General features: G+C 35.3%; 3 protein-coding genes and 2 long non-coding RNA genes across 7 annotated transcripts; all 5 read left to right on the top strand.

Annotated features, from left to right (window-relative positions):
* The first annotated feature begins 1,085 nt into the window (after nt 1–1,085).
* LOC149709179 (uncharacterized) lies at nt 1,086–1,515 on the top strand. The gene is made up of 2 exons (XR_016381321.1): nt 1,086–1,149; nt 1,232–1,515. It is a non-coding gene; the product is annotated as an uncharacterized LOC149709179 (long non-coding RNA).
* Nucleotides 1,516–4,397: 2,882 nt separating this feature from the next.
* LOC149709180 (uncharacterized) lies at nt 4,398–5,503 on the top strand. The gene is made up of 2 exons (XM_089863260.1): nt 4,398–4,547; nt 4,635–5,503. The coding sequence occupies exons 1-2, from the start codon at nt 4,401–4,403 to the stop codon at nt 4,914–4,916; spliced, it is 429 nt and encodes a 142-aa protein (XP_089719386.1). The 5' UTR covers nt 4,398–4,400; the 3' UTR covers nt 4,917–5,503.
* Nucleotides 5,504–6,508: 1,005 nt separating this feature from the next.
* Nucleotides 6,509–7,186, top strand: LOC149709181 (uncharacterized). The gene is made up of 2 exons (XM_089863261.1): nt 6,509–6,741; nt 6,805–7,186. Exons 1-2 carry the CDS (start codon nt 6,604–6,606, stop codon nt 7,096–7,098), a joined length of 432 nt encoding a protein of 143 aa, XP_089719387.1. The 5' UTR covers nt 6,509–6,603; the 3' UTR covers nt 7,099–7,186.
* A 1,862-nt stretch (nt 7,187–9,048) lies between these two features.
* On the top strand, nt 9,049–10,710 carry LOC149709182 (uncharacterized). 3 transcript variants are annotated; one of them, XR_016380195.1, is made up of 4 exons: nt 9,095–9,165; nt 9,225–9,274; nt 9,382–10,388; nt 10,448–10,710. It is a non-coding gene; the product is annotated as an uncharacterized LOC149709182 (long non-coding RNA). The 3 variants fall into 3 exon arrangements; XR_016380194.1 differs by having other exon boundaries at nt 9,049–9,151; nt 9,382–10,710; XR_016380193.1 differs by having other exon boundaries at nt 9,382–10,710.
* A 95-nt stretch (nt 10,711–10,805) lies between these two features.
* LOC149709183 (uncharacterized) lies at nt 10,806–25,903 on the top strand. The gene is made up of 10 exons (XM_089864570.1): nt 10,806–10,840; nt 11,074–11,119; nt 11,326–11,384; nt 16,831–16,888; nt 17,005–17,073; nt 21,266–21,361; nt 22,242–22,425; nt 22,982–23,217; nt 23,283–23,557; nt 23,616–25,903. Exons 1-10 carry the CDS (start codon nt 10,806–10,808, stop codon nt 23,881–23,883), a joined length of 1,326 nt encoding a protein of 441 aa, XP_089720696.1. The 3' UTR covers nt 23,884–25,903.
* Nucleotides 25,904–26,159: the final 256 nt, after the last annotated feature.

The raw sequence follows: 26,159 nt of genomic DNA on the forward strand, positions 1-26,159 counted from the left end.
TACCTAACGTAATCTAACCTTACCATTAAGAGATCTCCCTCCCAAGTACTGACGGCGCTCGATGCTGCTTGACTTCTTCGATCATCCAAATCACTTTATCCATTGCGCTACTGGAGCCCGGCAACTCAAGGAAAACACTATGATTTTATATGTGTAAACCCATCCCATTCAGTCGAAAGCTCTTCCATTTAAATATTCCCATTCAGTAGAAAATCGCTCTTTGGGCTATAAATTGTTTTAAATTTGGCTACAATTTTAGAAATTTGAATTCGATCCAACGGGATTCTATCCAATAGGATATTACCGTATATTAAATTGACTGAACCGGATTTAAGTGTAGATTTTTACAATTATTTTTTTAGAGCAGTTTTCAAGACAAAATTAATTCGAAATGATTAAAAGTGCACCATACAGATGGGCAAGTTAAAGACAAATAATAATTGCATTTCTAATATGATAATATGTACTTCTTTCCACGTTTTAGGATGTCGAAAAAAACTTATTTCCTTGTTTCAATTACACCAACGATAGGTACTCAATTGCTTGTGACTTCCAGAAATTTGTTTCATAATTTCATAAGTATTAAAATTCTGATCCATGGTTTTTTTTAAATAATTTAAATTAATCGGTTCACAATAATTAACTTCCGTTAATCAATGTGAATGGAATAATGAATGAAAAGGGCTCTCGGTCTGAAAGCTCCCGTGTTGAAGTTTTAATTTAAATGAAAATATTTAAGAACTCCATGAAGTAGCGCGCGCAACCCATTTTAAATTTGGAAAAATAATACTTCTTGTGTTTTTTTTTTATACCAGAAATGAGGGGTTTAATGGGTCCTTAATTACGGTGTTCACCTACGTAGTAAGTATTCATTTAGCCGTTTATTTTACTTTACGTAAAACATGTTTGTCAATTATTTATAAGTCATACAGTATATCCCCGATACCCATTTCCTTCCTAACTTATTCATTTGAATTCTTTAAATCTAAAAATTTCAGAACGGAATTGCTGATGTTTGGGGAGGAAGGAACGAGATATTCGATTACATAACCAACAAGTTGGGAAAACCAAAATATTACCTCTCCGAGTCAAGAGGTCTACTACTACAAAGTTATTTACCTAGATATGGAATTATTTCTCTTTTTTGAAGTAAAAATTTTCGAAATATTGAAGCAGTATTCCAAGCATAAAGAATATACAGTAAAGCAGACGACATTTTACATCCAATAAGGATAAATCTTGGACCCATGGAAATCAGTTAATGGCAAAAAGAACAGGAAATGAAGTCTACGCTTCAGCTGTTTACCCTATATTCTGATAGCTACATTCACAACTGGTTAGCAGTGTAAACACTATCGTCTCGTCTCACCTAAACAATATTCTTAGTTTGCCAACATGAGTGTTAACGTTAAATAATTAACTTATGATAATACCAAAGCTAAATTGTAGCTAGACGCACTGATAGTCAATGCGCACCATAAAGAGAATAAAAACTCTGTAGCTTAGCCCTACTAATCTAATTGCCAACATGATCTTTTCTTCTATTATAAAATCTTAACCTGATTATTTAAGAGTGTATTTAACTTTCGGCTCACTCTGAACCGTTCATGTCTCTTCATTTCAGACACGAAAATCAAAACCCAAAGTTTACATCACCTCAGGCCTCAATTATTTACTCTATATTTCACTAAGCTTATTGCAAATAGTACTAGATATACCCGCCGGAGTCTAGTTCTTAGCTTTCTTCATAAAATTACTAAACCAAGGATTATTCTATATACAGATGTAGTATAGCTTTAGTAATTTATAAACAGCCATTTCAAATAATAATATTAGTAAAACTCTTTGGAATATTAAAATGAAACAGAGCTTTAAAGCTACAAAAGCACTAAATGCATCATAATTACGAAAAATATTTCATCATATTCACTTTATATTAAGGATAAAGGGAATATTATGGTTCTGTAGGATTTCTTTACACATCAAAACAAAACGAACTTCTAACGCAGCGCACTGCGGCACTAGTGTAATAACGGACGGACACACACAGACAATAACATAGACTGCTTTTTAACTCTTTCCGTATTAATTTTGAATTGAGAAACAAGATTATCTTAAATATTAAAATAAATATAATTAATATTTAATATTTTCTTCGTTAGTTATTCGCCTTATTGAACGTTACATCGTTTTAAAAAAGAACAATTAAACATTCTTGAGAGACCTGACTAATATTGGCGTTTGAAATGAAGCATACGCCCGTTGCGTCGCCTTACTCAAATAGGTAGTATATAAGGGTTTCGAATCGCATCTATGGATAAGAACATCGCAATTGCGTGAACCTTGGCGGAAGACCCCGTCAATGGAAGGCTAGACGTTTCTCGTAACCCTAGCCGATCGCCGCGTATGTCTTAACCTTAAGGATGATGGTGGTGTTAGAAGCCAGGTGTGCAGACTGGTGTCCATGTGGGATGGACAAAGAATTGAAGATGGTGGTGTTTAGAAGCCAGTAAGTACAGACTGGTGTCCATGTGGGATGGACAAAGAATAGAAGATGGTGGTGTTTAGAAGGCAGTAAGTACAGACTGGTGTCCATGTGGAATGGACAAAGACGAGAAGGTGGTGGTGTTTAGAAGCCAGTAAGTACAGACTGGTGTCCGTCCATGTGGAATGGGCGAAAAACTAGAAGATGGTGGTGTTTAGAAGCCAATAAGTTCAGACTAGTGTCCATGTGGGGTGGACAAATGAACAGAGTTGTTAAACAGGCAATGGAGTAATAGCCTGTAAGTCGAATACAATTTCCGGGACTGTAAATGCGGTCTGGAAATTGAATATACGTTTGCTCCGATTTGCAAACTGCGAACGCGGTCACGTGGGTGTAACAACGGACAGACAGACACACAGACACACAGACAGACACACAGACACACAGACACGTCGAAATTAGAACCTCTCCGTGACATACGTCACTCGGAGAGGTAAAAAGTAAAATACCCTTGTCAATTTATAAAACTTAAAAACGACGCGGATAATTCTCGCGTTGGCAGGATGATATTTGAGAACAATGGCCCGAGTTCGCTAGAGTACTCGTCTCCGTGAAGGCGGGTATTTTTAGCTGCTTTTATTGATTCCTGTCATAAAAACCAATAACAGAATTAGATAGGTGTACTAAAAGAACGTTGCAACCACTCGTTATTTTTCTACTTGGAAAATTCAATTCAAAATATAAAAGTCAAAATTTGGAACTACAGACCACTACCAACGAGATATACAAGGCCCATGGGGGGGGGGGTCCCTCAACCATTTATATATGTGACTTGTGTGGTTGATTGATGGCGCTTCTTAGTCTCTTTAATACACTTACTAATCAGGGATAAGGGAGGTGAGATGGATTGGAAATGATGATGGGCGACCTGCGGTACCGTATCTCTCCCAGTGTACCTCGCGCACGCCTCTTCCCTTCGGTAGGCGATTGCTAAGTGCTGCCGCGTCGCGCCATTTTATTTGTATGATAACTAGCTTCTATTTTTAAGATAGAGGGGAGCGTCCTTTACAATTTCGTCCGGTACGACCCTACCTAGCCGCTGAGGATGCTGGGAGGACTACGGTGCCGTAGGTGGGGGTACAGAGGCAACGCTATAGGTATGGGGGTTTCCACTCCATTGCTTTCTCCTTCAAGTACTAATTAGGCTTATTTCACATGAAATCCCGCCGCGCGCTCCTTCACTCGAGGTTCTTGACTTAGAGCACGGCCAACTTAGATCATCTCCTCCGTCGCCTGGCGACGGACTCGTTGGTAGTGTACAGACAATACTAATGTCAGGCCGAGATAGTGTGCGCACCCTTAAGTCGGAAAAAACGGAACAGCAAATGTCCCTAAGGGGGAATAGTTAAACTCAATGCGCCCCCAACAAGCCATGCGCCCGGGGGCCAGTGCCCCCCTGCCCCTCCCCCTTAATCCGGCCCTGACTAATGTTTAAGCTAAGAAAGAGGATTCTCTGAAGGGAAGCAATATCATAAAAAGCATATATATTCATTCCCACCTTTGAATATGGTTGCCAGTGCCTCCTTATGAACATAGCATAATCTAGTATATATAAAGCAATTAATGTGGTTATATCTTTAACATTTTTCATATTTGGGTGGGGACAATCTACAAAGTACGAATCTGATCTACTTTTGAAAAATATTGCATTTTATTTTTAGAAATTTTGTCATAAGACTTTGCGAAATAAGCGGCGATGTTTACAAGATTTGGGCCGACGTACGTTAAAAATTTGAAATTTTAGTTCCATTTCTAAACAAAAGTTGAAAATTGGCAACAATTAAATCTCATTCATATTTCCGTGTACGTTATAACACATAGCTCAATTCAATTTCAGGTCATAGATATGTATTGGATGATGAAAGATGCGCGTTACCATTATAATGATTTTACATCGAACTTTTACCCAAGTTATTACCATTTCGAAAAGATCATCACAGCTTCTTCGAAACCCGAACAGGAAATTAAAAAAGTATCTCAACTTTTAGAAATGGATGGCAATGTAAGCTTATAAACATATTGGATGATTTATTTCAATTAATTGATCATTAAGAGAAATATTCTGTCACACTTTTTTATTTCATTACAGACCGTTTTCCTCTTGGTGGTTTCCATTGTCATCATATCTTGTTGTTTGTCGCTAAGAAAATCTGTCCACTTGTATTTGGATAATTCGCAACGAAGAAGACCAAAATTATCAATTGTTATCACGAAAATCTTCACTAGTTCTTTCGAAAATATCTGGCACTTGATATCAACATTATTCTATGAGGGTAACTTTTATTTAAGCCAGTCGACAGACTGGCTGATATATACGGGTCGTTCGAGTTTCCTGCCTTTGTACGGGCAAATTTTTGGAACGGGAGAGTAGATAATTTTGACGCCAGAAATGGCAGGCCTATGGCTTCAAGCGAATAAACGCCAATTCATTTTTAACCCTTGTGTCGCAAACAGCCCCCTTTAGCGTAAGTATTTCTGAGGTGCAGAAATGGCAACCCTACGGCTACACGCGAATAATTGACAATTCGTTTTTAACCCTTGTGCTGTCACGAGCGTATAGGTCGCGTAGGTCGCGTAGGTTTTTCTCGAGGGTGGGCTCTATCTAGCTCTTATCATGGTGGGGGATCTTTTAACGACGTACTCGAGTTCAAAATTCTCGTAACTCCAAGGCACTGAGGGTACAATGCACGTATCTCTTTTATCGACATGCTCGAGTTCAAAATTCTCGTAACTCCAAGGCATTGAGGTTAAAATGCACGTATCTCCGATTCGTTTATTGAGACTTGGACTCTCTTTGAGTTACAATGCACGTATCTCTGTCGTTCTCCGATTCGTTTCATTATCAGTAAGACCAAGCCTTTCATGGAAGGGACACATAAATATCCATTCCGTTTGAAATTAATCATTTCATATTTCATTATTAGTAAGACCAAGCCTTTCAAGGAAGGGACACATATTATAAAAAAACTGTTTTTACAAACGGAAAAAACCTGATATATACTACATCGTTGATTTTGGGTCGCCACTCACTGTTCTTGTCACGGCTTCTAAGGAACAGATATTATTTATTCTAACCGTTTCATATAACACCACCATTTATTAAAGCGGTAACATTGTGTCATGACAATTAATATCACATGTCATGACAGCACCAACTATTAAAGCGGTAATATTACGTCATGACAATTAATATCACATGTCATGACAGCACCAACTATTAAAGCGGTAATATTACGTCATGACAATTAATTTCACATGTCACAACTAAAAACTGTCGATTCTTATCAGGGGCGTCAACTTCATTATCTTAACACATTTTCTTTACTTTTTATTTCGGCTGACATTTTTACCATAACTTCGTTGTTATGGCAAAAATTATTTATTTTTAGCTTCAAAAAATGTCAGCCGAAATAAAAAGTAAAGAAAATGTGTTAAGATAATGAAGTTGACGCCCCTGATAAGAATCGACAGTTTTTAGCTGTGACATGTGAAATTAATTGTCATGACGTAATATTACCGCTTTAATAGTTGGTGCTGTCATGACATGTGATATTAATTGTCATGACACAATGTTACCGCTTAAATAAATGGTGGTGTTATATGAAACAGTTAGAATAAATAATATCTGTCCCTTAGAAGCCGTGACAAGAACAGTGAGTGGCGACCCAAAATCAGGTTTTTTCCGTTTGTAAAAACGGTTTTTTTATATGGTTTTTATGTTTAAAAATATATCAATAGCTTCTTGAACCTTGTGATAATATCGGGTAATTTATAATAATCTTGTATTAAAAAGGAGACCAAGGCTTTGACAAAGCGGCATTAATCCGGTATCTAAGAACAAACCTCTCCGAAGCGAGACGAGGGCTATGAAAAAATCTATTTTTTTTTAATAACTTTTTTAACTTTTCGCTAAGTAAATTAAATAGCCATTCTGTACACTCGCGTTACAATATTATTTAGCTTATCCGAGGATAAAACAAGGGAAACCGTTTGAAGAAATAGTTTTGGCAGCTTGGTTATTAGCGTCTACAGTGGTCCTTGCATATGTTGGCGCTACCATGCGAGGTCAATTTTCTGAAATAAACTACATAACCCTGGATAAGTTTATGGACATTTTTGCTAAAGATGGCAATGAACCGAAGCTACAAGGTTATTTCCATAAGCAATCATTTGAAGACGCTTTTTACCAGCAATGGGTAAAGTGTTATCTTGTGTAGGCTCTTTATATACCTTATTTTCAATGTTCACTTATTGGACAGGTAAAGAAAAACCCCTTGCCTAAGGGGGTTCCGGACGCGATACCAATTCCTACTAACACCAAATGTATTGTGAAATTATTGAACGAAGAGCGAGGAGCCTACATCCTCAGTGAAATGTTTCTTAGAATAAACTTGGGCAGTTTCCCAACAACAAACAAATGGTTTTACTCCAAGTCGGTTCACGTTAAACAAGAACCGCCGTACTCCGAATTCAGATACATGCCTCTTTCGAGTCTCATGAACGACACCGTAAAGATGGAACTTCTTCGAAAAGTGTTAGTTCCGTTATTCTAAATTTATTTAGTTTTAGAAATTGAATTATCCAATTTTCAGTGTGTTATTTAACACGGAACACCAATTCCATCGCTGGACGACGCCTGAATCGGAGGCGCTGTTGGACCTCGTTACTTGGGAAAAACCCGAACCGAAAGTCAAGTCGTTAGACCTCAGCACTGTTTCTCTGCCTTTCGAATTTTGGCTCAAGGGTATAGTCGTCTCTTGCGTCGTTGTGGCAGTGGAGATTTTGTCAGCGTGTGTAATCGAAAGAAGGGAAAATAAGAAAATTAACCCAAGAACTCTGAATGATCAGTTTATTATGTAGTCAGGCTAACCAACGCTAGCTGTTCCCAATATCTGTTAGTATGTGGGCTTTAAAAATCAGTTTAAAAATTCATTGTGTTGAGAAGTATTAGATCTAAAACCCTTTCTTAAGAAACTAACCTTGTGATTCCCCTTTTCAAACTTAACAGTGAAATCGAATTACGCTACTTAAAAGACGTAGGAATAGAAAGTATTCACTCGTTCGGAGTTTAAGAGTTTGTCGAGGGTTTATTCACTAAAAATATTAATAGTTTCATTTGGGTTACGGGATTTATTTTTTAAAACTATCGAGGCGCTATTCACTCATACTTTCAGTTCCATGTCGCAGCACTAGATTTATATAGTAAATGTTTCAAGTAAGGGCTCTTTTTTTCGCTAGATAAAAATCGGATGAATTAAGCATGGTTTTCAAAAGAATGAAATGCCTAATAGGAATTAGAGTAAGGTTTTAATATGGGTCTTGACCGTCGTGATATCTCTAGCAGCCATTTTTTGATCCATTAGTTTTGTCACAAAGTAGGTCACCGACAGGTGTTTCTTATTGGTATGTAGACTGTCTTAGAAATACAATAAATGGTAAAATTCTATTTCGAAGAAATTGAACACTAAACTGAAATAATTGGAAAAGTCCAAAAGCAATTTTTAAAAAATATTTTTTTATGTCTTATTGGACTTTAACTGTAAATATCCGTAGTTTAACCATGATTGTAATTGCTGAAAATATCACATCAAACGAAAATCAGATACATGCCAAAGGATTGTGTAACATTATCAAAATTTTGTGTAATTGTATCACAATTGTTTGTCCTTTTAATTATAAAGTGCAGTTTAAATTCAACGGAGTCCAATAATGTTGCATCCAATTATACTATCTGATTAACAGTTGTAAATATTCACAATTTTAAATAAATTAATTTAACCCTTACCTTCAATTCGTATTTAAGTAGCCTTATTTAAACTTAAACAGATATATTTGGATGATGTTAACCCTTGTCAAAATGATAATGCAGACATATAATTGTTTTAATCAAATTATACGAATTAAGATATAAAACTAATTATAAATATCAAGGTACAAGAAAAGCACTTACAATTTGAGTAATAATTCATTATTATAAGCATTTTACATTTTTCATATTAATATTAAGTGGATTATTATACTAACCGATCGAGAGTTGTAAATATTCACAGAATCATCAACAGTGTAGTCTTAAACATTTTATTAAAATTAATTTAACCCTTTAACTTCATTTGAACTCTCAGTTTTTGTCGTGGGCTTTAATGAGTCCTTAATTACAGTGTTCCAAACCCAGCCATTTACTCTAAGGCTCATTGCATGATATAAATAATAAACTACAGAAATGGAAAGTCTGTCGACTCCTAACTCAGGAATTTTTTTTTCTTCGTCTTGCCCTGATTAGGAGTCATGACGTTATCGGTTTGTTTTTATGCATCAACGGTTTTGAGAAAGATCAATTCTCGGAATTTAAACAAACCTTGTAATCGCACTTAGTAATGCATTTCAAAAATCCATATATCGAGCAAGGGTTCCATTTTCCCTCCCATTTACAAAGCTTTTATGCCACACACTGCAACTAAGTCCTTATTTTCTTCAGTGTGTATTTAACTTCTTTAAATCGATATCTAAATTTTAGGGAGGATTACTTCCAACAATCTCGAATAATTATGACTTAAGTTGGATCCACTCTTCAACCTGTCTCAGATGAACTTCCGCAGATGATCTCTTGTAAATGCAAAGACGTATATGATTTGAAATGTTATTATATTTTTTCAAAATGAAAATTAATCTCTCGTTCTAGCTCCTAGATTCCGCAAGAAACACTTCTTACATTCTTGACATATAAATATGGTAAAAGGACTTATAAATAATAAGCGTATGATTTATTCCACTAATCTTTCTATCAAAATAATGCCAATAATAACTATAATTGTATTTCTTATATTACTTTTATCAAGAGTATATCAACATGGCGTGTTAATGATGTAATTCGGGAAATAAAGGGGGAAGCTTGATCCGCGGTAGCTAGAAGGTAAATCTTTTAATCGATTCGAATGGTCTTGTACGACATCCGGGAATTATACTGCTTTTCTCTCATTTTTACTTTCGAAACAAGTCTGGTCTTAACGAAAATATCATAGTAACACCTTGTTACCATATATAACACGAAGGGCTCGTGTTGTTCCTACGTGGTTAAGGCTGGTTTTCACTGGCCCAAAACGCAAGACAATTGGCGTGCCGCGACGTTTTTTCAGAAGTAACTTGCGACATATTTTCTAGGCGGAAAACACGGGCAACGGCCAATAGAAAGTGACGTAATAATAGTTGTATTCGTTAGCTTGCGAAGTTTTTTCGATAACATTTTTCTAGTTTGAGTTGTTGAGTTAAATTTCTCAATGCATGATTCTGATGAATTTGTTGAAGAAGTTCGGCTTAATCGTTATTTGTTTGATAAGACTCAACGTTTTTAAAAGGACGGTAAAGTAAAACAAAATCGATAGGTTGCTGCTGGTGCATTTTCAACATGAAAGGTAAGCCTTAGTCTTCACAATGAAGACCGCGCTTTTTTGTATTAAAAGTTTCAGTGAAAACAGTTTTCCGCCGTTTTTTTTTTTCGAGTAATTTTTAATGGTGTTCACTTATTTATCGAATTTCTTTGTCGAATCTACAATATACTTGATTTATACGATCTTGATGAAGCAAAACGTACGTGACGTCCACTTAATGAAGAATTTCACGCAATAAGTAACATAATAACAGTAAGTAACTAGGTTACGTACTGTAAATAATGGGTTACTGCCCATCCTATACATATATGGAATTTTTGCGTGAATTCAAAATGGACAGAGCAACTCTATAAGTCATATTACTCATTGGTGTTTATAAAAGTTGACTCTGTTACGCAATTGTTTCCTTATACGAAAGTTTTGACAATGGAAATGGACGTTTCACTTGGAATATTACTGTATTTAACGATCATTCTTAATCTTGTTACGTTACTTATGACTCAATTACTTGTCCCAGAAAGGAATATGAAATGCGAGTGTTAGACGTTTTTGCGCCACATCAATTGTGCACGTTCAGAGAGAAAAACGGTTTCCATATTTTCTGTAGAAACGGTGACTTCAGAAAAGCTGCATTGGAATTAAAAGTTTGAATTAATTTTCTCAAATTTGTTGAAGAATCCTAAATTTATATTAAATTGACTGAACCGGATTTAAGTGTAGATTTTTACTATTATTTTACTCAAGTGCAGTTTTCAAGACAAAATTAATTCAGAATGATTAAAAGTGCACCTTACAGATTGGCAAGTTAAAGAAAAATAATAATTACTTTTCCATGATAATTCGTAATGCTTTCCACGTTTTAGGTTGTCAAAAAAATGTCACTCACGTGTGTCAATTACGCCAACGATAGGTACTCAATTTCGGCCTCTCTTTCTTAAATTCATGAATATTAAAATTCTGATCCCTTTTTTTTTAAAAAATTATTTAAGTAAATCCGTTCACAATAATTAACTTCATTTGATCATTGTGAAGGAAAATAGGCTGAAAAGGGACCACGGTCTAAAAGCCCCCGTGTTATAATTTTAATTTAAATACTCATTTTAAATTTAGAAAAGTAATATTTTTTGTTTTTTTTTAAACCAGAAATTTGGGGTTTAATGGATCCTTAATTTCAGTGTTCACTTACGATGTAAGTATTTATTTACTCGTTTATTACTTCACGTATAACAAATATTTCCCAAGGGAATTTTTGTCAATTAATTGGAAGCCATAGATCCCAGAAACCAAGTTTCCTCCATTAGCGACACTTTAATAAGGAACTGTTCATGCGAGCGACTATCCTTAAGTTTCTAACGTGTTCATTTGAATTGAATTTTTTAAACATAAATATTTCAGGGCGGAATTGCTGATGTTTGGGGAGGAAGAAACGAGACATTCGATTACATAACCAAAAAGTAAAATTCACTTGTCAATTTATACAATTTGGACTTAATTCTAAGGCATTTCCTAATAATACCATCATAGTTCTTAATATTATAGGTGTTGTGGTTTGAATATTCTGTTTATAGCATAGGCGTATGAACGGGTAGAATATTTGAATCAAAACCAAATTTACACGGCAATGAACTTGAAAACTTACAAGCGACACAGATAATTCTCGAGATGGCAGGATGATACTCGAGATGAACAAATCCATTTATTACGTCACAGTGGCCCGAGTTCACTAGAGTACCCGAAAACGGAAAATAACAAAACTAACAATATAGGTGTACTTAAAGAACATTGCAACCACTTTGTCCCACCTGAAAAACTTTCAATAAAATTTAAAAGTTTAAATTAGGAAACACAGAAAATAAAACATAACAATTAATTTAAAAAAATGGCCCTATTCTGGTTCTCGAACGTTTTATAATTTTATTCTTTAATTTCAAAATTCGAACTTTCGAAGTAATATTTTAAAAAGAAAGTTTTAATTATTTATTAATTTTTAAAACTACAAAACGCGACAAAATTGGCCACTGCCACCCCATTGGGGTTCAAAACTCGGGGATCCCTAACTTGTCAAATCCGTGATCTGGTACGATTTCTGCTTTGAACCAATCTGAACTTATTGGCTTCAAAAACCACCATCTTCTGCCCTTGGTCTATCCCAAATAAACACCAATCTGTACTTAATAACATCAAACACCACCATCATGCGGTCTTTGTCTATGCCACATAAACACTAATCTGTAACATTAGCTTTTACCCCATTAGCACAGTAATACTAGTAAGCGCAAAATACTAGAAACCTCCGGAACAGCAAATAAGTACCTAGCTCCAACGGATCCCCTACAAGTTGACTTTCCTTACGAACTCAAGTTATGTCTTGGCGAAGCTAGAGGCATTTGTGGGCGGGATTTATACGTGCATGTATAAATCCGGCCCACTAGCTTTTGCCAAGCCAAACGCGGGGTTCAGGATTAAAATCACCTAGTAGGGGATCGACAGGAGCAGCGCTATGCTTTAAACCCATCAGAGGATGGAACCATTAGAACACCTTGAAAAATACGAAAAATACATGGGTTTCACAAAATGGAATCCAACTTTTTTGCTAAATTCTTTGAATTCCAACGGTGGTTTTAACTTTAGCATTATCGATATCGGTGGTCAATTTATAAAGTACGATGTTGAACTAGTTTTGTAAAAATGCTGAATTTTATTTACATAGGGCTCGGACTCCGTTATACATTATCTGAAATTATAGATATTGAGATGTATATATTATTTATAAATATAGCGGAACGAATAATGCTAATGATTACGTTATTTACAAACAATAACATATGTATATAGAAGACCTTAGTGGATATTCAATTGACATTGTTAGTATACAACATTAGCGCTAGATATTTCTATTCCCGTATAATATTGGCAACTGATAAAGATAACATATTTCTTCATATTGGCTCTTTTCCATAACCATTCATACAAGCTTTATTTCTGATAGTAGTCTCTCACAGACAATATATAGCAACGTTACCGTTACTAACGTATATCCATGAGAGGCTTAAATTAAATTCCGTGCCTATATAGGTTATGGCTTTGTTTAATATTTAAAAATATGCTTCAAGATGACATCAGTCGTTACAGCTGTAAGCGACGAAACTCATGTTTCACTACGAAAGGGTTGTCATTTTACGGCTACCATTACTCTTAGCTTGATTCCCTGGTGTTTTAATGATAAATTAAACCAAGACGTTAATGAAATAGCGTGTGTGTTTGGTATCAGAAATGATTTGAACGAGATAGCCTCTCAATAACATTTTGAACTTTCACAAGAGATCCAAAGATTGTCAACGGATGTGTATGCGTAGGACGAACGTTACAAACGCGGTGGGTAACTCTACTTTCAGAAACTGACAAGTATTTAAACACACTTAGGTTTACTTGTAAATATCGGTGCCACAACAATAATAATAAAGCTTTAGTTACGTGGATATCCTTTAAGTTAATTTCACTAGCGTTAAGTAATTCCCAGGTCAATTTGGTTAAAGTTAAATAGCTTCATGCAGAACGCGATGTACAAGTCAGCTGAGTTATGTTACTAAGTTTATGCTCCTTTTTGTAAATATGTTTTTAAATAATTTTAAATGTTGTAAATTAGGTTTGGCTAATTAATAATGGATCTAGTGCATTCCATAAGCGTACACTAAGTCCTCAGCAATGACCTCAGAAACCTCGTCTTGACGCGCGACAAAAATCCACAAGCGCGGCTTTTCTAATAGTTAAGCCCTAATAGAGTAATGACGAGTAAACTTTATATCGCGTAAGTGATTAGGTTTGGTAACCTTGCTCCAAATATTCTGATGTTGAGAACAATCATGTTACAATTACCCCGCTTTGTGGTACACGTCTCTCGAAGAGAAGTACTATGTACATCTATTACAATACATGAAGAACTAACCACAATTTCATTAACGAGGTATTTATTTTCCGGTACAGAACTAAGTAGTGACTGACAACGTGAATGAAAACGTAACTTAAGGTCTTTCAATTTGGTGCTTTTCCATTTTCATTTCAAAATAGTCACATTAGGCGTAACTACTTCAAGTTCTTAGGAACTGTAAACTTAACGAATTTAAAGTGCGAAAAGGCTCCGAGCGCTACACTAAACCGAGTACATTTGAATCTGATTGTATTCTGATAAACATGAAACACTTCTCAACCAAAGCCACTAAACCAAGTACGGTTTGACAAAGGCACCTACTGAGGCTTATATTTGGCTGTATTTGACAACCTGGAAAACATTTCAACCCAAGAAACTAGACAGCTCCATGTTAACGGTAAATTTCCATTTACCGCGGTAGCCATTGAAAACCGTGGGAATGGAAGGCTTTTCTAGTAATATCACATATTCGGATCGGGAATGTACGGAAAAAACCAATATGGAATGACAGTGGTTAAATTGATACACATTTTAGTTGGAAATGGTTGGTAAATAAATAGAATCTATTTTCTTTGGAGGATGCTAAAATTCTAAAATAAATAGAAGGTGTTTTGCCACTGAGTAATGGCAGATATCTGCCTTTGACTGTTTTAAACGATATATGGCAATATAACATAGGTGCCACTACTACTCCTCTCACTTAGTTTGTTCTAGCCTAGTTACTAGCTAGCTAAGCTCACAGTACCTTCTTTTAGCTCGTATTCCTATTACTTTAGCACGCGAGATTCACGGCTATTAAAGCTGTCAATCGGTCCATTGTAAGTTTTCGCGCCAAATTCTCGGAATAGATATTTTGGGAAGTGACTCGTGCTACTTGGCGACGGGCGAAAACGAGTCCCTCAGTAAAGCCAAATTTTTCTACAGTTTTTCATCCTCCTTATTTTTGCAAAAATTTCCGATGAAGAACCCGTATTGCAGTGGTAATTTTGGGCCACACCAAGACGCTCAAGGGTTATATTCTTAGGAAGCCCTCACATGAGCAGTTCCCGTATGAGCGGATTTCGTAATAACGGTCCTCATAACTGCAGTTCCCTAAATAGCGATCCCCGAAATGGCAGTTCATCCGTTACAGCGGTTCTCGTAAACACGGCGTACCGTTACAGCAGTTCTCTAAAGAGCGGAAAAACGGATATGCGAAAAACGATAGTTGTTTGTAATGGTGTAAGCTGGCAACTCAAAACGAACTAGGTCAGATATGGATAATTTGGTTAGGTTAAAGTTGCTTATTTCAACTAATAGTTTAGGTTTTGTTTCGTTTGGTTAGACTTAGGTTAGAAATATTTTGGAAAATATTGTTGTTTATCTTCATTGACTTCCCAAATAATAATATTGTTTTTCCAAAAACCATACTGTTTACAATAATCTACTTCCGAAATGAAACAACCTTTCTCGAATTATAATATGCCTTTTCCAAAAAAATCCTGTTTACAATTATCTACTTCTGAAATTAAATAACCTTTCTCGAATTATTTTTCTATCCTGGTATGAGAATTGTAAACTGATACAGCTTGAATAATAGTAAAATAGTTAAGTGTACTTAACACGATCCGTTAGTAGGTCACATTACTGATAAAAGGTAGTTTTTGAGACCAACGAATACAACTGTACTGTTAAGAAATGCGCAAATCTCAACACAAAGACTGCTATTTCCCAAAACAGCAGCCGCTATTTCTAAAACAGCAGTTTTGAACAAGGCCGCTGTTGTTTGGAATCGCCGTTGCTATTTCGAGAACTGCTCATACGAGGTACAGCCATATTCTTTCGAACACTATGGTAGGGAAATTGTTTTCTGCTTTTGTTCATTTCGGTAATGGTTGGAACTGCAATAACGTTTGAAACTGAAATGCAGCTCTCTACAAGAAAATAAACCAAGTGCGCTTGGACATGGATATCTTATCACACATATATTTGCTTGAATTCTGGGAAACTTTGAAACATTTCGACAAAAGCCACTAAACTAAGTACGCTTGGACAGGGACACCTAATCCATTTGTATTTTCAAGTTTATAGCTGTCCCACTTAGTGTAATGGCATTTTGGCCGAGGGGTTGCTCAAGAGTGGGAGAGCTAAGATTACTTTAAAATTCCCGACTGAAAAAGAACTTAAAAGTCAGTTTTATTCCTTTGAATAAAATTAAAGGGTTGGTCGAACTAACGTCGATCTGAAGTAATTCGGTGGAATAATGAACTGATTTTAACAAACAAAATTATTACTTTAAGTTTAAACCATAAGCGTGACTCACGCGAAAGGGAAATAGAACTATGGGCAGGAGAGACCCAAAAAGACTATTGATAAAACTTTTTATTTGAAGGGTCAGTGAGCTATTCTTAAGGGGTTAGTTTTTCAATTGATAATGAAACGAAAATGGATCGCAACTAAGTTATGAAACCGTAAACGAGTAGCCAAAACGTAGGATTTAAAAACATGAAGATTTTAAACTGTCAATGAGGTCTGCAGATATTTCTTCAAAATATAACATATTTTTGATTTATAATTTCTATTAGTTGAAAAAATTCTTATGAGTACTAAAAAGATGTGTAATAAGTTGCAATTCTTTTAATGGATTATAAAGTAAATGACGAAATTATTTTCTTTCATCTATAAAAAACGCTATATACGAATGAACGCCGACATTTATTTGTTGACACGCCTTGTTTATATTTTCTTGGTTGTTATCAAGTCTAAAGCTACGATAATTAAACTGATAAAGTATTTCGATTATCACTGTTTATAACAGTAAATTGAATAAATATATACTTCTTTTGTTTGTTTATAGATATTTGTATATAAACAAATTCATCGTCTACTTCAGTTACAATCCATTAATGCATATCGTATTATGTATAATGACATGATAGCCATCATTATTCAAATGACTTATATTATAGAAACTCCGAGCCCTATATTTACAGAAATTTCGTCATAAGACTTTGCGAAATGGACCAACGAAAATACAGGTTTTGGGCCAATGTACGTTTAAAGTCTCATGTCATGTGTAGATTTGAAATTTTAGTTCCATTTCATAACAAAAGTTAAAATTTGGCAGTAAAAAAATCATTCTTCTTTCGGTTTTAATTCAATTTCAGATCATTGATATGTATTGGTCGATGAAAGATGCGCATTTACATTACAAAGATTTTACATCGAAGTTTTACCTAGGGCTCGGAGTTTCTATAATATAAGTCATTTGAATAATGATGGCTATCATGTCATTATACATAATACGATATGCATTAATGGATTGTAACTGAAGTAGACGATGAATTTGTTTATATACAAATATCTATAAACAAACAAAAGAAGTATATATTTATTCAATTTACTGTTATAAACAGTGATAATCGAAATACTTTATCAGTTTAATTATCGTAGCTTTAGACTTGATAACAACCAAGAAAATATAAACAAGGCGTGTCAACAAATAAATGTCGGCGTTCATTCGTATATAGCGTTTTTTATAGATGAAAGAAAATAATTTCGTCATTTACTTTATAATCCATTAAAAGAATTGCAACTTATTACACATCTTTTTAGTACTCATAAGAATTTTTTCAACTAATAGAAATTATAAATCAAAAATATGTTATATTTTGAAGAAATATCTGCAGACCTCATTGACAGTTTAAAATCTTCATGTTTTTAAATCCTACGTTTTGGCTACTCGTTTACGGTTTCATAACTTAGTTGCGATCCATTTTCGTTTCATTATCAATTGAAAAACTAACCCCTTAAGAATAGCTCACTGACCCTTCAAATAAAAAGTTTTATCAATAGTCTTTTTGGGTCTCTCCTGCCCATAGTTCTATTTCCCTTTCGCGTGAGTCACGCTTATGGTTTAAACTTAAAGTAATAATTTTGTTTGTTAAAATCAGTTCATTATTCCACCGAATTACTTCAGATCGACGTTAGTTCGACCAACCCTTTAATTTTATTCAAAGGAATAAAACTGACTTTTAAGTTCTTTTTCAGTCGGGAATTTTAAAGTAATCTTAGCTCTCCCACTCTTGAGCAACCCCTCGGCCAAAATGCCATTACACTAAGTGGGACAGCTATAAACTTGAAAATACAAATGGATTAGGTGTCCCTGTCCAAGCGTACTTAGTTTAGTGGCTTTTGTCGAAATGTTTCAAAGTTTCCCAGAATTCAAGCAAATATATGTGTGATAAGATATCCATGTCCAAGCGCACTTGGTTTATTTTCTTGTAGAGAGCTGCATTTCAGTTTCAAACGTTATTGCAGTTCCAACCATTACCGAAATGAACAAAAGCAGAAAACAATTTCCCTACCATAGTGTTCGAAAGAATATGGCTGTACCTCGTATGAGCAGTTCTCGAAATAGCAACGGCGATTCCAAACAACAGCGGCCTTGTTCAAAACTGCTGTTTTAGAAATAGCGGCTGCTGTTTTGGGAAATAGCAGTCTTTGTGTTGAGATTTGCGCATTTCTTAACAGTACAGTTGTATTCGTTGGTCTCAAAAACTACCTTTTATCAGTAATGTGACCTACTAACGGATCGTGTTAAGTACACTTAACTATTTTACTATTATTCAAGCTGTATCAGTTTACAATTCTCATACCAGGATAGAAAAATAATTCGAGAAAGGTTATTTAATTTCAGAAGTAGATAATTGTAAACAGGATTTTTTTGGAAAAGGCATATTATAATTCGAGAAAGGTTGTTTCATTTCGGAAGTAGATTATTGTAAACAGTATGGTTTTTGGAAAAACAATATTATTATTTGGGAAGTCAATGAAGATAAACAACAATATTTTCCAAAATATTTCTAACCTAAGTCTAACCAAACGAAACAAAACCTAAACTATTAGTTGAAATAAGCAACTTTAACCTAACCAAATTATCCATATCTGACCTAGTTCGTTTTGAGTTGCCAGCTTACACCATTACAAACAACTATCGTTTTTCGCATATCCGTTTTTCCGCTCTTTAGAGAACTGCTGTAACGGTACGCCGTGTTTACGAGAACCGCTGTAACGGATGAACTGCCATTTCGGGGATCGCTATTTAGGGAACTGCAGTTATGAGGACCGTTATTACGAAATCCGCTCATACGGGAACTGCTCATGTGAGGGCTTCCTAAGAATATAACCCTTGAGCGTCTTGGTGTGGCCCAAAATTACCACTGCAATACGGGTTCTTCATCGGAAATTTTTGCAAAAATAAGGAGGATGAAAAACTGTAGAAAAATTTGGCTTTACTGAGGGACTCGTTTTCGCCCGTCGCCAAGTAGCACGAGTCACTTCCCAAAATATCTATTCCGAGAATTTGGCGCGAAAACTTACAATGGACCGATTGACAGCTTTAATAGCCGTGAATCTCGCGTGCTAAAGTAATAGGAATACGAGCTAAAAGAAGGTACTGTGAGCTTAGCTAGCTAGTAACTAGGCTAGAACAAACTAAGTGAGAGGAGTAGTAGTGGCACCTATGTTATATTGCCATATATCGTTTAAAACAGTCAAAGGCAGATATCTGCCATTACTCAGTGGCAAAACACCTTCTATTTATTTTAGAATTTTAGCATCCTCCAAAGAAAATAGATTCTATTTATTTACCAACCATTTCCAACTAAAATGTGTATCAATTTAACCACTGTCATTCCATATTGGTTTTTTCCGTACATTCCCGATCCGAATATGTGATATTACTAGAAAAGCCTTCCATTCCCACGGTTTTCAATGGCTACCGCGGTAAATGGAAATTTACCGTTAACATGGAGCTGTCTAGTTTCTTGGGTTGAAATGTTTTCCAGGTTGTCAAATACAGCCAAATATAAGCCTCAGTAGGTGCCTTTGTCAAACCGTACTTGGTTTAGTGGCTTTGGTTGAGAAGTGTTTCATGTTTATCAGAATACAATCAGATTCAAATGTACTCGGTTTAGTGTAGCGCTCGGAGCCTTTTCGCACTTTAAATTCGTTAAGTTTACAGTTCCTAAGAACTTGAAGTAGTTACGCCTAATGTGACTATTTTGAAATGAAAATGGAAAAGCACCAAATTGAAAGACCTTAAGTTACGTTTTCATTCACGTTGTCAGTCACTACTTAGTTCTGTACCGGAAAATAAATACCTCGTTAATGAAATTGTGGTTAGTTCTTCATGTATTGTAATAGATGTACATAGTACTTCTCTTCGAGAGACGTGTACCACAAAGCGGGGTAATTGTAACATGATTGTTCTCAACATCAGAATATTTGGAGCAAGGTTACCAAACCTAATCACTTACGCGATATAAAGTTTACTCGTCATTACTCTATTAGGGCTTAACTATTAGAAAAGCCGCGCTTGTGGATTTTTGTCGCGCGTCAAGACGAGGTTTCTGAGGTCATTGCTGAGGACTTAGTGTACGCTTATGGAATGCACTAGATCCATTATTAATTAGCCAAACCTAATTTACAACATTTAAAATTATTTAAAAACATATTTACAAAAAGGAGCATAAACTTAGTAACATAACTCAGCTGACTTGTACATCGCGTTCTGCATGAAGCTATTTAACTTTAACCAAATTGACCTGGGAATTACTTAACGCTAGTGAAATTAACTTAAAGGATATCCACGTAACTAAAGCTTTATTATTATTGTTGTGGCACCGATATTTACAAGTAAACCTAAGTGTGTTTAAATACTTGTCAGTTTCTGAAAGTAGAGTTACCCACCGCGTTTGTAACGTTCGTCCTACGCATACACATCCGTTGACAATCTTTGGATCTCTTGTGAAAGTTCAAAATGTTATTGAGAGGCTATCTCGTTCAAATCATTTCTGATACCAAACACACACGCTATTTCATTAACGTCTTGGTTTAATTTATCATTAAAACACCAGGGAATCAAGCTAAGAGTAATGGTAGCCGTAAAATGACAACCCTTTCGTAGTGAAACATGAGTTTCGTCGCTTACAGCTGTAACGACTGATGTCATCTTGAAGCATATTTTTAAATATTAAACAAAGCCATAACCTATATAGGCACGGAATTTAATTTAAGCCTCTCATGGATATACGTTAGTAACGGTAACGTTGCTATATATTGTCTGTGAGAGACTACTATCAGAAATAAAGCTTGTATGAATGGTTATGGAAAAGAGCCAATATGAAGAAATATGTTATCTTTATCAGTTGCCAATATTATACGGGAATAGAAATATCTAGCGCTAATGTTGTATACTAACAATGTCAATTGAATATCCACTAAGGTCTTCTATATACATATGTTATTGTTTGTAAATAACGTAATCATTAGCATTATTCGTTCCGCTATATTTATAAATAATATATACATCTCAATATCTATAATTTCAGATAATGTATAACGGAGTCCGAGCCCTAGTTTTACCCGAGTTTTTTCCATTTCGAAAAGATCGTAACAGCTTCTTCGATACCCGAACAGGAAATTAAAAAAGTATCTAAAGTTTTAGAAGTGGATGGCTATGTAAGTTTAGAGATAAATTGGGTCGCTCATTCAATTAAAGGTGCGTTTTCAAAGGCGCGTGTTGAGGGTAAAAATCGAGCGGGTGCGAGAAAAAACTAAAAATTCTCGCACCCGCTCCGCGAGCAACCGTTTTCATTAAAGCGATATTTTTTGCGGGTGCGAGTAAAAACCGCGAGCGGGGAAAAAAATCGCTACCCGCTCCGATCAGATTCAATTAGATATCCTCGCTAAGCGTTTTTCTTTCTCGCTTAATGTTTGTGATGTCATATTTTTCGTAGCCAATGGGAGCGTCGAAAACTTTGGCGCGTGTTTTAAGTGCAGCGCGAGACTTAAAAAGTCTACGTTTTAAGCCTAATTATTCCGAGTTTTAAAAGTGAATATAAAAATGGGTAAACAATTCTTAATAAACGAAAATATATGACTAATTCGAGCTGAGAATAAAAGAGTTTTAGATGAAAAGAAAGAAAAATTGGTAATTTAGTTGGAAAAAGAGACATTAGGCCTATATGGAGCTTATCGCCACACAGATTTAAAGAGAATAAATGGATGGATGTAGCGACGAAAATGGAGATGAATAGTACGTTTTTTTGTGATATAGGTAGGTGTTTTTCTTCAGCTTAAATGTTTATTATTTAGAAAATGAATGTAAAACATTTACTGAAAAATTAGGCTTAACGATCTCTTTATGCACGTTTATCGCGCACATGAAAACGGTTGGCAAAAAAGTATCGCTAGCGCAAGCGATAGCGAGAAAAAAGAAAATTTCTTGGCGAGAAAAAAAAATCGCGCGGTCCGCTTCTCGCTAAAAAATACCCTCAACACGCGCCTTTGAAAACGCACCTTAACTGATGAATGACAGAAACATTCCGTTTCATTATAGAGCGTATTTCTATTGGTGGTTTCCATTTTCATCATATCTTGTTGTTTGTCGCTAAGAAAATCAATCTACTTGTATTTGGATAATTCGAAACGAAGAAGACCAAAATTACCAAATGTTTTCACGAAAATCTTCTCTAATTCTTTCGACAATGTTTGGAACCTGATATCAACATTTTTCTCTGAAGGTGAGGTATTGGTTTTTATGGTAAACATATGGTAAGCCTCTTGCATTTCTCCATAAACTCTAAATATCGGTATGTGCCATTTAAAATATTTTAAAATTGCTGGAAAACGTCTAGTAGAAACGAGATCGTAGGCTTTTGAAAAAAGCGGCCTTAATATCTAAATTAAAAACGTTTTAAGCGATGAATTGCCAAGTTTTTGGGATTGACTCCCCTATGTCTGGAAATCAAAACCTCTTTTTCCCGTTCTTTCCTTGAAAGTCGACTAAGATGAATTTTTAACATAGACATGAATATTTAACGTAGACATGAATATTTAACGTAGACATGAATATTTAACGTAGACATGAATATTTAACGTAGACATGAATATTTAACGTAGACATGAATATTTAACATAGACATGAATATTTAACATAGAAACTCAGTTCCTCCGAACGTCTCTTACTTCAGCAAATCTTTCCGTATTTTCAAGAGAAAAATTTGTTTTAATGAAAATTTTCAATGTTAGGTTAAATAAAAATAAATATTTTTTTACTCACTTGACAATATTTTTCAGCTTATCCGAGGAAAAAACAAGGCAAACCGTTCGAAGAAATAATTCTAGCAGCTTGGTTATTAGCGTCTACGGTGATCCTTGCATGTGTTGGTGCCAACATGCGAGGTCAATTTTCTGAAATAAGCTACATAACCCTGGACAAGTTTATGGACATTTTTGCTAAAGATGGCACTGGACCGAAGTTACAAGGTTATTTTAATAAAGGATCATTAGAAGACGTTAATTACTGGAAATGGGTGAAGTTTTATATTGTATAGGTTCTCACTTTATTTTTCTTTTTCAATTTTCGTTTATTGGACAGGTAGAGAAAAACCCCTTGCCTAAGGGGGTTCCGGGTGCGATACCAATTCGTATTAACACCAAATGTATCGTGGAATTATTAAACGAAGGGCGAGGTGCCTACCTCATCGATGAAATGTACTTTAAAATAAACTTGGACAGTTTCCCAACAACAATGAAATGGTTTTACTCCGAGTCGGTGCACGTGAAACTGGAACCGCCGAATTCCGAATTCAGATACATACCACTTTCGAGTCTCATGAACGACACCACCAAGATGGAACTTCTTCGAAAAGTGTTAGTTTCGTTATTCTAAATTTATTCAGTTTTAGAAATTGAATAATCCAAATTTCAGTGTGTTATTTGACACTGAACACCGATACCTTCGCTGGACGACGCCTGAATCGCAGTCGCTGTTGGACCTCGTTACTTGGAAAAAACCCGAACCGAAAGTCAAGTCTTTAGACTTCAGCACTGTTTCTCTGCCTTTCGAATTCTGGCTCAAGGGTATAGTCGTCTCTTGCGTCGTTGTGGCTCTGGAGATTTTGTCAGCGTGCGTGATCGAAAGAAGGGAAAATAAGAAAATTAACCCAAGAACTCTGAATGATCAGTTTATTATGTAGTCAGTTCGTTAACCAACGCTAGCTGTTCCGTAAATCTGTTAGTATGTGGGCTTTAAAAATCTGTTTCAATACGCATTGTCACTGTGTTGCGAAATCGTATGACTAAACCGTATTCTTGAGAAACTGACCTTTCGATTCCCCGTTTAGGATGCACCTTGTATGAGCAGTTCTCAGAAGAGCAGTTTCAGTAATAGCAACCGCGATCCCATGAAAGAGCGATGTTGTTCAAAACTGCTGTTTTAAAATTAGCGGCCGCTGTTTAAGAAATATCGGCTTCATTTTTGTGAAATAGCAGTTTTTAACAATCGTTGAACTTCAGTTTACCTTATACCTCTAACAAGATCATCATAGGCTAACCTAACCACACCTGACTTTATACTATTCTGGTTGGAATGCAATACCTAAACTAACAATAATACAATTGGGGTTCAAATAACCAAACCTAATCTAACTAACCCAAACCAAACGACTATCGTTTTCACTTCGCGGCTGTACTGCACTTTTGGGAACTACTATAACGGTACTCCGCGTTTAAGAGAAACGCTATGATGGGATTCGCTCATACGGAAACTTCTTATATAATAAATATATAAGGGCCCCTTTTTAAACTTGACAGGTAAATTGCATTACGCATCTCAAAGGTTCCAGAAATGGAAAGTTTTTTCATTGAAAGTCTGACTCTGAACACTGATGATTTTTAGCCACAAAGTATGATGATGGGGTGCACAATAGGGAGAGGGCGTTTGTCAGGGAGGGAAAGAACATCCGACGTCATTTTATACCTCTACTTAGGGGAGCGTTTGCAGGCGCGACACTGAAATTCCCCCGTTAGGGGGATGGAATCGAGGTAAGAGATATAAGCCTATGACGTGGCAAGAATGGGTTTGCCCTCTCCCCATATAGTTTTAGTATCTTTGCACGATGCGGCAGCGCGTCACCCCTTTCAATAATACAATAATGTACATCTACGATGAGGCTAACAATCGTTTCCGTGGCGGCTGTCGTAATATTTAGTTTATTCCTTCAATTGGCAATATATTATTAAATATATGTTGGTTTTGAGCAGAGCTTAGCCTCTTTTGAGCCCCCGAGGTGCTGTTCACTCGTTCATAGTTTAAAGCATCGAAGATCTGTTTATTAGTGTATCTAGGGTCTATTTTCTCAAAAATTTAAAGGTTTGGCTTACGGAAACTACTTTTATCACTAATAAAGGTATTGCATCGAGGGGTTATTCACTCAAATCTTTTTTTCCGTGTCCCAGTAAAGTATAGTTTTTGAAGTTAGGACATTTTTTGACTAGATATAAGTCGGTTGAGGTTTGTTTTCGATGCATAAATGGTAAAAACGTTTTTGAAGAAACTTAAATAATTGGAAAACTCCGTAAGCAATTTTTAGAAAAGAATTTTTACGTCTAATATGGAGCTTTCACTTGAAATATCCATAATTTAACCAGTATTATAATTGCTGAAAAAATCACAACAAACAAATAAAATGATAAATGGTTGTGTAACTTTTTAAAGATTTTGTGTAATTGTATAACCATTGTTTGTCATATTAATTATAAAGCGCAGTTTAACTTCAACGGAAACTAATAATGTTGAATTCAATTGTACTAGCCGATCAACAATTATAAATATATTCACAAGACCATCAAGAGTTTAACCGTAAACCTTTTAATATAATTAATCTAACCAATTAACCTATGACCTTCTATTCGTATTTAAGGAGCGTAGTTTAAAATTATATAAAAGTTAAAATTGATGAATTGGATGATGATAACCATTTTCAAAATATTAATGCTGACAGATAATTTTACATGAATTACGATATAATACAATGAATATCAAGGCACAAGAAAAACACAATTTGAGTATTAATATTAAGTAGATTATTATGCTAGACGAAGAGTTGTAAATATTCACAGGACCATCAACAGTGTAACCCAAAACATTTTATTAAAATTAATTTAACCCTTTGAGCTATCAGTTTTTATGGTGTGCTTTAATGAATCCTTAATTACTGTGTTCACTTATCCTGTATTTATTAGAAGGATTAATGTTTGATATAAATAATAAACTGTACAGAAAAGGCATCTCTGTTGACTTCTAACTGATGCATTTTGTTCTTAGTCTTACCCTGTCTACGAGTCATGACGTTATCTGTTTTTATGTATCAACGGTTTAGAGAAAGATATCAATTCTCGGTATTTTGGTCGTCTTTAAACTAAATTAAGCAAATTCTTTAAAGGTACTGTAAAGCAGGCATTGGCGGGTGGA

This window comes from Phalangium opilio, unplaced genomic scaffold (genome assembly GCF_054372755.1).
Source record: "Phalangium opilio isolate 3A_F unplaced genomic scaffold, DU_Popi_V2 ptg000013l_1, whole genome shotgun sequence".
Taxonomy (NCBI): domain Eukaryota; kingdom Metazoa; phylum Arthropoda; class Arachnida; order Opiliones; family Phalangiidae; genus Phalangium; species Phalangium opilio.

What these genes read in the sequence shown, in the direction of transcription:
- LOC149709181 (XM_089863261.1), top strand. Translation starts at nt 6,604, where the DNA reads ATGCGAGGTCAATTTTCTGAAATAAACTACATAACCCTGGATAAGTTT. An exon ending in ACGCTTTTTACCAGCAATGG is followed by an intron (nt 6,742 to 6,804) that starts GTAAAGTGTTAT and finishes CTTATTGGACAG; the next exon opens with GTAAAGAAAAACCCCTTGCC.
- LOC149709180 (XM_089863260.1), top strand. Translation starts at nt 4,401, where the DNA reads ATGATGAAAGATGCGCGTTACCATTATAATGATTTTACATCGAACTTT. An exon ending in TTTTAGAAATGGATGGCAAT is followed by an intron (nt 4,548 to 4,634) that starts GTAAGCTTATAA and finishes ATTTCATTACAG; the next exon opens with ACCGTTTTCCTCTTGGTGGT.
- LOC149709183 (XM_089864570.1), top strand. Translation starts at nt 10,806, where the DNA reads ATGTCACTCACGTGTGTCAATTACGCCAACGATAG. An exon ending in ATTTTACATCGAAGTTTTAC is followed by an intron (nt 17,074 to 21,265) that starts CTAGGGCTCGGA and finishes CCCTAGTTTTAC; the next exon opens with CCGAGTTTTTTCCATTTCGA. An exon ending in ATGGAACTTCTTCGAAAAGT is followed by an intron (nt 23,558 to 23,615) that starts GTTAGTTTCGTT and finishes TCCAAATTTCAG; the next exon opens with TGTGTTATTTGACACTGAAC.